We start from the raw sequence: 11473 nt of genomic DNA on the forward strand, positions 1-11473 counted from the left end.
AAATGCCAGTGTTCTGGTGATGTAAAATGCCAGTGTTCTGGTGATGTAAAATGCCAGGGTACTTGTGATGGTTTGCTCCCTTTTCATAAGGCAAAACGTTTGAGCACCATCTGTACCTATTCCAACGGCTGTGACAAACCTATGAACCCATCAATTGCACTGCCAATAAACATTAACCGCCCTCAAATTAGAGGACATTGAATAATTGTTTGTGATTCTTTTATGTCTCAAATGATTTTAATAAAACACAACATTACACAAAACGTAAAAATGTTGTCATACTGCCTGGCTGGTAATCAAGACCGCGCCAGTCAGTTGACAGTATAACGTTTAATAGACCAAACAACAAACTGTACATTACATGATGATAATAATAATAATACATATGCTACAAAATAAAAATAGAAGATCAGTGAGAACATCAGGAACTTTGCTGCAAAGAAATGGAAATACAAACATTAAAATCATTCCTTGGATCACAGATCAATTGGGAAATAAAGATATGCCAAAATGTTGAGAGGAAAAATGGGTGATGTGTTACCAGTAGTGCTCTCCCCTTGGTCTCAAATGGCAAGAGAAAGTTTACAATTGCACACACTACACAGGCCAGGGCGAAGGGAGTCATGGCCAAGATTACAGAGTGTGACATCAACACCTGTAAAACAATAAAGACATTTTTTAGTCAGTCAGTCAGTACATTTATTGAAAAGAGATTTCTTCTCTAAGGATTTAAACCAGACATGGGGAAAGGTGTTGTGACATCAGAGTAGAACACTCAGAGGGCTTCATTATTCTTCTACTTACCCCTGTGTGTCTCATCACTGTGTTTTGTCGTCCTTGTCTGAGTGTCATGTCTATGTGAAAGATGTTTTTATATAGAATCTAGGCCATGTACAACCCTACGTCCCTGGTTGCATCGTCGTTCTACCACTGGCCCCTGTGGTTCCCTTTCTACTCTCCACCGTGGCTGCTGTGTGTCCTAAACTGATCTGCATCAGACAGCATCATATGGTCTGTCGGGTGGAAACCTCATATGTCCAAATATAATTTTCAGTATTAAAATCCAAAAATATCAAAAGTAGCTGAACGAAAAGCTCAAATCGCATCGCGCCGTGTTTTGAGCTTGTGGATCTTTTGATGCTTTAGTATGATCAAGTAGGGCGTTAATTTACGAAGAAACTAAAAGTTAAAATATGGAGATGAGAGGTTTCTGCACGACAGCAACGATATATTACGGCAAATCCTCTGTGGACTTTACTGACCCCACTGACTGTACTGCGGTTCCCTTTCAGCCTCGTTTAGGGCAGTATGTCCTCAACTGATCTGCATCAAACAGACGCGAGACATGACACCGGGAGTCAGATTCCAACCCGGGCCCTTGTAACAAAAGTAGCATGGGGTCAATACACCCGATTTAAACCTTTTATTGTTTGTTTTGAATTTGCATATTGCCCCTCCGGCATCTACTGCATCATGGGAAGAAGGTGCCCCTCTGTTGTGAGCCTTCCTTAGGTTTCTCCAATTTCTCTTCCAGTAAAGGGGGTTGTAATGAGTTTCCTGTGTTAATGTGAGCCTGTAGAGCTCATTGATGCTGCAACAGTGTATTAAGGGCTATACAAATAAATGTGATTTGTCCAAGTCACAGAACAGAAATGACCAGGGGGGCACCAACATACCTGTGCTATGAAGGGTGCGATCATGCCTCCAATACGACTGAAGGAGGTACAGAAGCCCATTCCAAGAGACCGCGCTATGGTGGGATAGACCTTAAACAGAAAGATTAAGTGTAAAACACAGAGAGAGACAGCGCTGTGGACTAGTGCTCATGGACACATGGTAAAGTGACATATAATAATAATATATAAATATCCTAAAACATTTGCTGTGACAAATTATTTTAAAAGAAGTCCTTCACTAGTATGCATGCGGTATTGAAGACTGAACAATAAATTCCTTGTATTCATACCTCCGCAGTGTAAATATACACCACATTAAAATTCATGGAGACCAAAGACCTGAGCAACAAGAGCAGCACAGTAAAACCAGCCCTAGAAGAAGACAAAGAGAAATGAAGGGAGAGAAACATGGGACCACAGAATGTACTGTAGACACACGAAAAGTCAATGAGTGATGCCTAATTCATGCTCGTACGACCGAAAAATATATCCGTAAGCTCACAACACATTGCTTCCACGACGCGTCGTTAGCTTTACGCCTCGATGCCGTTGTACAACAAAGTATAAATCGGGCTTGAGGGCAGTGTTAATTTTGACAGCAAGCTTTGCTACATGCCGAAAATAGCAGATCTACAAGCTCACAACGTGTTGCACTGTGACGCGTTGAGAGCTTGTAGATTGGTTAACACCTGCAAACATAAAATGAGTATGACTCATCTTAGTTCTACTAGATCTCTTGTTCACTAGTCCCTCCCTAACATTTGAGTCTAGTTTTATTTGTTGACAAAATTGTCAATATATTTAGTCATAGTTTTAGTCATCATAGCGCTTAGGTTGGGTAAAAAAATCTAAATTGTCAGTGAAGAACATTTCTCATAGTTTTAGTCTACAGAATTAACACTGCTTGAGGGTCTTACATGGTGGTGCAGACGTTGACCAGCATAAACAACATGGCCGCTACGAGCTGCAGCACCGTCAGGCTCAACTTTCGTCCAATCACATTCAACAAGCATATGTTCACTGGGATAACTGCGGAGAGAGAAAGAGGGGGAGTGAGGAGGGGGTTCAGTTATTCCTCTTGGACATGGCAACGTTTTAACCCCCACCCCTCACTCACGTGCAACCTCCCCGAGGCAGCTGATGAGGAGCGTGTTGTAGTCGTTGGTTCCAAAGGGGATGCAGTAGCACAGCCCGTCCTCGTGGCGGTGTTTGACCTGGTGGTCCGCATCAGCGTCCGTTATACACAACAGGTTTTTCTCCAGAAGTTCTGAGCTGCTCAGCACAGAGCCATAGTAGGAAAAGGAAGCCACAAACCTAACATGCAGGCACAAGAACACACAAGCGTCCAAGAAAATGCACAAATGTGAGCACATAAACACATGCATAAACACATACACAGACAAGCATTCTCTATAGATTTATAGAGATACCAATATGCAATATGTTATTCAATTAGCTTTAACGATAATAACAATAATCATCATTCTATTAATTCACAAAGCCTGTTTGTGTGTGTGTATATCTGTCTGTGTGTTCATTTGTGCCACGGTGCCAATTTAAGTGGCAGCGTGTGCAATGGAACAGAAACTAGAGCTGTGGTCATAGTGAAGAAAGCGAACAAAATGCGATGTGAGTGGAGCTGACAACGGGTACAACAAGTACATCAGACTTGCCAACGTGTATTGCATCGTTCCCGACTTGCATGGCGCCGGTCTTGTAAAAATTATAATAATAGTCTATAATAAACTACATTACATGTGGTAGGAGCATTACCATGTGTACCACAGTATTACAGATGTCCTTCTCCATGCTGGACTGACAAGGATACGCCAGTTGCCCCTATCAGCCTAAAACACACATATGATACACAACAGGGATGGGGTCATCAAACACATAAAACCCAAAAGTATATACAAGTAAACGGCATGTATATTTATTCTTTTCACTGGGAGGAGGCCCCGGGGCAGACCAAGGACCAGATGGGGGATTATATCTCCATGGCACACCTCGGAACGCCTCGAGATCCCCCAGGATGAAGCGGATAATGTTGCCCGGGAAAGGGATATCTGTAGATCGTTGCTGGAACTGTTGCCCCGCAACCCAACTTCGGATAAGCGGTTGAAGATGGATGGATGGGTAATTTACATTATTTAGATAGATTTATGCTGATTACTTGTCCACCACAGATGCTACGGACATGTTATTTACTTTTTTTTTAAAGATGCGTCTTCTAAAATGCCTAAAGACACTCCTGACCTTACTGTAGCTTTTCCACCCACCCCACATTCCTGTGCTAGGAGGATAAGATGGAGACATTGACCCGTCCTTGACACAGTCAAAGACATATTCATGGACCAGTGTACAGTATAATATACTGTATAATAAACATATTTGTTCAAATCTTTAGCAAGTTGTGTGTTCTTTCTGTTGCTAGCAGCCATTGCAAGAATACTGTTGTACACAAACACAAAAGCACATGGATACTGATGGGCGGTGATTAGGAGGGTGAAACCGGAGAACAATGTGGCCAACGACCAACCAAAACCACAAACCGCAAATGTTGTCTGCATGTTAATGTCACAAGCTGAAAACGCATACAAACACAGCTGTTTTTGTAATGTAATTCTATCGGCTGGAATAAAAAGCTTCTTCAACATTCGAACTGAGTTAATATGGAAAAAATTTTTTTTTTAAATGTATGTATTAAGCTCATTTGTGGCTTTTCACTACCCGCAAATTGTGTCTCTCTCTCAATCTGTTGGAAGGGGTTGCAATATATAACCAGAAGAATTTTAATGTTATACAAGCAAATATACTACAACAATATGCTGAAATCATCTATATATTAACTTACCGCCACAGGTTCTACCAGCCGTCCAGGTGGAAGGGAGGCGTTGTTCATCTTGGCAATCTTCTGGAGGGTCTCCATTGCCGCCTTAACGTTCCCCGCAGACACATTGTAACGTGCCGACTCTGGAATGTACTGCAGAGACAAGCATGCAGACACACAGACACGATGAAGCCAAAGGGTTGGGATTAGGGGTGACAACAGTTAATCAAACCAATTGATTTAATTGATTATATATCATTTAAAAATATATATAATTTCATAAAATAATCAATTAATAATCCATCCCTATTTTGGGCATGTCATTATAGGTGCTATTTCCACTATTTTTCACACAACACACAGACAACGAAGGATAATACAATGCTTCAGTTGTTAATTGATTCGTTGATACATAAGACATAAGAATAATCGACGCTGTTTATTTTTAAGCTTCGATTATTCGACAAGACTAATCGCTAAGAAAATAATCAATAGTTGCAGCCCTAGTAGGGATATGGGAAAATCTGGTGGGTTTGAAGGAAAACAAAGGGGATAGGGGTGTCCTGAGAGAATCCCACCTTGAAAAGAAAGATGAGGATGATACTGGGGGCTACTGATAGGCGGATCATCCACCTCCACCCCAGGGTGGGCACCAGAAGCATGCCTAAGATGATGATCAGCATGGAGCCTACCATCCAAAAGATCTGCAGTGACAGAAACACACAGTCACAGAGACCATCTTTGGCGTCGTTGCCAGATTTTGTGAGAGAAATGAGCAACTAGGTCTAGGAAAACAAGCTCAAAATAAGCGACTAGGACGCATGAGCACTTTAAACCTATATACATCGGCTATTTGAAAATCTACGATCTACAAGCTCACAATGCGTCGCGATGCGTTGTGGGCTTGTAGATCTGCTATTTTCAAAAACTCTTTTTGGAAACATTCTAACAACCCAAATCTGGTACAGGGCTCCCTGGCACAAAACATTTTCAAATGGGGGCTAGGGACAAATATACATATTAATTTGTAATGTTTGCCGTAAAAAAAGATACAAATGGTGGTATCACTACTTACAGAGGCCAGAGGGAGCAAGTAGGCTCTGTACTTAGCAGGGATGAATTCTGTCTTCAAGACAAACCTTAAGTGAGAAAAAAAAAAAGAGTAAAACCAGAAGAGCATGTTTTCAATCAAGATATACTTTGTGTCTCCGTGCGTGCGTAACTGCGACTTGTGAAGGCCAAAGAATTTGAGAAATAGACATGGTTGTTTTATGGATACAAATAGAGTTTTACAATGGAGGAGAAGATTCAGGTGGTTAGGATTATAATTAGACAAGAGGTTAGGTTTAGGGGTCGGAATTATGCCTGATTTATTATTTGCATGCCGGTGTCGTGCCCTGAAAATAGCAGATCTAGAACCTCACTAACGGCAATTTTTGGGGTCAAGGTTAGAAAATTGCTGTCCTAAAATGTTGATGTCCTCACAAGCATAGTAATACAAACGTGTGAGTGTGTGTGTGTGTGTTTGTTTTCTTACCCCTGCGACACTCCAGCCACACCGCAGCCTACCATGCTACGTAGGAATATGAACCAACCATAAGTGGGTGCAAAGGAGGTGAGAACTGAAAAATAGGCACTCCAGATAAAACCAAAGAATACCACCTTGAGAGGAAAAACAAACAGACACATACAATTAGAAAATATGTAAAAACAGAGATATTGAGATTTAAAGACTGGAACCTCCTCTAAAATTCATAGTACTGACCTTCCAGCGTCCGTATTTGTCTGCGATGTACCCGCTCAGCACTCCACACACCATGAACCCCAAAAACACCATCTGTGTGCAATAGTGCAAAGGAAGTTAAAGTAGGCTAATCTGTAGATTACAAGATAATCTGATATAGCATCTAATAATGTGGAAAACACCTCTTAACCATTTTCACCTGGGCATCCCAATTTTTTTTTTGTACGTCGAAGTATAAAATAGGCCTTAACCCATTAAAACCGGGAAAGCATCGGTGTCATTTTAGATTTTTTGCTATATATAGAAACATATGTTTTTTATAACAGTGGTTCTCAAAAATAGCAGATGTACACTACAAGCTCACAGCATGTCACTTCGTGCCCTAAGCTTGTACATCTACATTTCTTTTTAAATCTTCTCTTCTGGGGGTCCCAGGCACAAAATATTTTCAGATGGGGGTGTCCGCGGTCAAACACAAATCATTTTGGGTGTCCTTGGCACAAAAAAAGTTTGAGAACTATTGATTTAGAAGGCATTTGTAGAATCGGTTGCAGTCAGTGACTGGGTAGAAAAGAAACCACTCACCGTGGACACTAGGGCCACCTGCCAGTCTTCCAGACGCCACTCACAGCGGATCTCAGGTGATACCACTGCTAATAGCATAATCTCCATTGCCTCTATTATCTGTACACATTACACACACACACACACACACACACACACACACACAGTCAGACAGAGTAAGAGAAAAGAGTGAGAGATGGAAAAGGAGAGATGGCTATTAGGCTGCAGAGAGTAACACATTTATATTCTAATGAAAACCACCAATCTGGTGAAATGATTGAAAGAGAGCCTCACGTTTGCGCTGCCCATGATAATGAACAGCAGGACGTGGAAGCGACCAAAGCCGATGGTCTCCACAGCATCCTCCACACTGTACGTCTGCTCCACTGGAACACAAACACAACCACCCCATCAGTCTGACAACATCGATGATACCAAGGATAGAAGAATGGAAGAATACATTATGTAAAGCAGTGGTTCTCAACCTGTGGGTGGGTCGGGACCCCCATTGAGGTCCCCACATGATTTTGGGGGGTCCCTAGATGACAGTGAAGTGACCATTTAAGGACTTTTAAGACCTTTTAAATACCTCAAAAAAAGAAAGAAAGAAAAAGACCATTACTGCATCAAAAGTAATCAACAAACTATACTATAAAGACTGGTCGAACAATGGCCAAATTGTATGAGGCAACATTTTTGAAAATAGCAGATCTACAAGCTCACAACGCCTCGCAAGTTGTGAGCTTGTAGATCTACTATTTTCACAATATTTATCTGTGGAACTGAGTAACAGTAAATGTAAAGCCTCAACTCCTACAATTCCAAGTGTCTGTCAGGGTGGGGGGTCCCCAGTTCAAATATGATTATTTTGGGGGTCACGGCCTGAAAAGGTTGAGAACCACTGAAAGATCTATGTGAAAGGGACTCACCATTCTCGCTTCTGACCTCTTGTGACGATGGTGTCCTGCAGTGAGGGTTCTGCTCCAACTCCACGTCCAACTCCTGAAGCTGGATAGCGTTTACCAGCTGCGTCTTCATATAGTCCCCCATACTACAAGGTTCCATCATCTTTGATGGAACTTTGTGTAGGCTATTCATTCACAAATATAAACAAAAAGAAAGGAGGAAAAAAAGTCAGCTAGTAAGTAACTCTAGTCTAAAATGTGTGAATAAATAAACGGATGGATAAATCAAAATTACTAAAATGAGACTTTATTTACATTTCTGTCATACCTTTCTGTGAAAAATGGGATGAATGTATTATAAAAAATGTAAATGAGAAGTACAAAAACATATGGCAGTCACTAATCTTCAGTTATGAACTCAGAGAATAAAATTTGTTTAAACCACTGCACTTTGAGCTCAGTGGTTTTTAAGCGTTTAACCAGTGGTCCAATCCAATCCAATCCACTTTATTTATATAGCACATTTTAAAACTTGTTCAGGGTTAACAAAGTGCTGTACAGAAAAAAGAAAAAAAAAACACTGGGAAAGTAAAAAAAAACACAGAGACAAAACAAAACACAGAAGCAAAAAAAAGAGACATCACTGAAAATACGACGCAGCCGCGTCAGCAGACAGTGAGACAACATAGACCACAGAAACACTCAAACAGGGTCAAACGCCAAAGCATAAAGGTGGGACTTAAGGCGAGATTTAAAAGTATCGATGGTGGGGGCCAGTTTAATATTGGAGAAGGCTCGTCACCTCTGGTTTTCAAATCTGAATTTGGGACCTCAAGTTTCAACTGGCCTGCAGACCGTAGTGACCTAGGGGGGTTATACACCTCTAGGAGTTCAGATAAATACTGAGGTGCCAGGCCATTCAGTGATTTAAAAACAAACAATAAAATCTCAAAATCAATTCTGAAGCGAACTGGGAGCCAGTGAAGTGAAGCCAGAATCGGTGTAATGTGGTCATGCTTGCGGGTTCCCGTTAGGAGACGTGCCGCAGCGTTTTGGACTAGCTGTAAACGTGCAATGGAGGCTTTGTTTAAGCCAACATAAAGTGCATTACAGTAGTCCAAGCGTGTGGTGATAAAAGCATGAATGGCACGCTCAAAATCATTAAAAGAAAGTACAGACTTGATTTGGGCGAGCAGCCTTAGATGATAAAAGCTGGCCCTTACCACAGCATTTATCTGTTTATCAAGTTTGAGCACATTGTCAAATTTGACACCAAGATTTGAGACAACGGATTTAACATAAGGCTGCAGGGAACCAAGGTCAGAGGGAACAACACCAGGACCACTAGGCCCAAATACTATGACCTCTGTTTTACTCTCATTTACACTTAGAAAGTTAAGAGCCATCCAAGCCTTAATGTCGTTTAGACAGTCAAAAAGAGGTGTCAGGGAGCTGTTGCTATGCTTTTTTAAGGGCATATAGATTTGAGAATCATCAGCATAAAGGTGATAGGAGATGCCATGTTTCTTAAAAATTAATCCCAGGGGGAGAAGATATAGGGAGAAAGGTTTTGGCCCAAGGATCGAGCCCTGAGGGACTCCGGACGACAGGGGGGTGGAAGATGATACAAAATCTCCCAAATTTGACTGAAAAGCATCTCTCGGATAGATAGGATGAAAACCAATCTAAAGCAGTGTCCCTGACACCAACACAATGCTCTAATCGGGAAATTAGAGTTTTGTGATCCAAAGTATCAAAAGCAGAAGATAAATCCAGCAGCAGCAGAATTTCAGAGTCACCAGAGTCAGTGGTCCTTAACACATCATTAAAAACCCTCAGCAGCAATGCTGACTCAGTGCTATGAAACGCTTTAAACCCAGATTGAAAAATGTCAAAAATGCTGTGTACCTGCAGAAAGGACTGTAATTGTGATAACATTTTTTTCAAGGATATTTGAAATGAATGGAAGCTTTGAAATAGGTCTGTAATTTGCTAGAACAGAGGTTTAACCAGTGGTGGAAAAGGTACTCACATATCTACTTAAGTAAAAGTATCAATACTGCAATGTAGAAATACCCTGTTACAAGTAAAAGTCTGGAATTCAACACACATGTATGTAACTACTACATACACAAAACATTTGCAGATTTTAGCCTATGTATCTATTCTGGAGCGCTCCTCACGGCAGTCAACAAAGCTGGTTATTGCGGGACATTTGAAAGGAGCTTATCAAGATGTACTTACACACGATTGATTGTTCTTCAGTCTTGAACTCACGCTGCATTTACCGTCCAGTCTCGTAAATGTTTAAAGGTAATTGTACATCAGAGAGAGAGGTAACGTTAGAGCAGTTGTTGTCACTCAGCCGGTGCGAGAATGTTTGTAATGCTCGTCAGGTTGAGGAGGAACAGGTGTATCAGGAAGTGACACTCAACCTGAAACCTGAGACTAGACTCAGCCCCCTATTGGACCCGCCTAACAACACACAGAGAGAGAGAGAGAGAGAGAGAGAGAGAGAGAGAGAGAGAGAGAGAGAGAGAGAGAGAATTGAAAGTATTGAAAAGGGTTGTCCCTAAAAAAAAGAATCTCCACTATCTAAGTAAGGCAGAAAAGCACCCAAAAATGTAATATATCTGAAACAGTTATGTAGGCCTACATTGTTAGATATTTTTTATAATAATCATTTGTCTAGTGTCATAACTGTCCCAATGTCACGTTCATATAAAATGTCTAACTCTGCCATCATATCATATTTTAGTGTGCCATCTTGGCATAACTCAAGTTTGCCTACCAGTCTTATGTTTTATTATATTCGAGGTTGGACAAAACTAATCCTAGTATCAGTTCTCTCCTTTCCTCTAGAGACTGCATGTGTTTTGAGCTGTACAGAGCGCAGGCCCTCCGAGGTCACTGATTATCTATGGAGGAATACAATAACAGCTCATTGGAGTTAACTTGACCATCTATGACAAAGCAACAACACCTCCAGCGACGCCGGTCAGAGCCGAGGTCAACGTGTTGTTTGAGACATTTGGACGCTGTTTGTCCAAGATAAACTGTCACACCATCAGCTTGCCATCTTCTCTCTCAACCTACGAGCGAGGCTCCTCATGGCCAAATGTCATCGTCAGAGCTGATAACAACAACTTCATTTGTGTATAACTGTTGTGGTCATTGACTGTTTAGTCAGAGAGATATTTTTGCTGTACGGTGCCTTGTGTATTGATTCTCCCTCTTAATACAATGTCAACTTTTTAATTTGAGAACCGGCCTGTGTCTGTCTTTGATTTCGTCTCATCCTTTTTACACTGGGTTTTCAGCTGTTTAACTACAATTAGTTTTAATTACTGTAACATAGAGCAGGATTTACGATCCTTATCAGCTCCCTTATCAGCTCTATCATACATAAAGGCATTTGTACAGTATACAACAAGTGTGTTGGTCTGTGTCTGCCTGTCCAGAAATGTGTTTTCTTTTGCCTACAGTGACCCTCCTATTTACACAAGTAAACATTAGCCTGCCCTACAGCTATGAGAATGCCCGTAGGTGTGTAAACATTCAAACAAAAGTTGCCCAAAGCGTGTAAACATTCCATCTCTCAGTCATCATCGTCCCATGACTTTTTTGGAAAAAGCCATGGAGGCAGCAATACAACTGTTAAATGAGATTGTTGCTGTCACTATAACTAATACCTGATTTATATTTCCTCATACAACATAACAGAAACAGCCGATCTACAATTGTAGATCCGCTA

The 11473-nt window shown here is 41.1% G+C and overlaps 1 protein-coding gene across 1 annotated transcript; it reads right to left on the minus strand.

Annotated features, from left to right (window-relative positions):
• Nucleotides 1–265: 265 nt before the first annotated feature.
• svopl (SVOP-like) lies at nucleotides 266–10110 on the minus strand. The gene is made up of 16 exons (XM_080421382.1): nucleotides 9964–10110; nucleotides 7744–7904; nucleotides 7109–7200; nucleotides 6836–6934; nucleotides 6272–6343; nucleotides 6044–6168; nucleotides 5582–5645; nucleotides 5085–5210; nucleotides 4531–4659; nucleotides 3450–3523; nucleotides 2794–2990; nucleotides 2594–2705; nucleotides 1967–2048; nucleotides 1677–1766; nucleotides 542–655; nucleotides 266–433 (listed from the first exon to the last, which is right to left on the minus strand). Exons 2-16 carry the CDS (start codon nucleotides 7880–7882, stop codon nucleotides 422–424), a joined length of 1527 nt encoding a protein of 508 aa, XP_080277508.1. The 5' UTR covers nucleotides 7883–7904; nucleotides 9964–10110; the 3' UTR covers nucleotides 266–421.
• Nucleotides 10111–11473: the final 1363 nt, after the last annotated feature.

Source organism: Gymnoscopelus braueri, assembly GCF_963280865.1.
Source record: "Gymnoscopelus braueri genome assembly, chromosome: 23".
NCBI lineage: Eukaryota > Metazoa > Chordata > Actinopteri > Myctophiformes > Myctophidae > Gymnoscopelus > Gymnoscopelus braueri.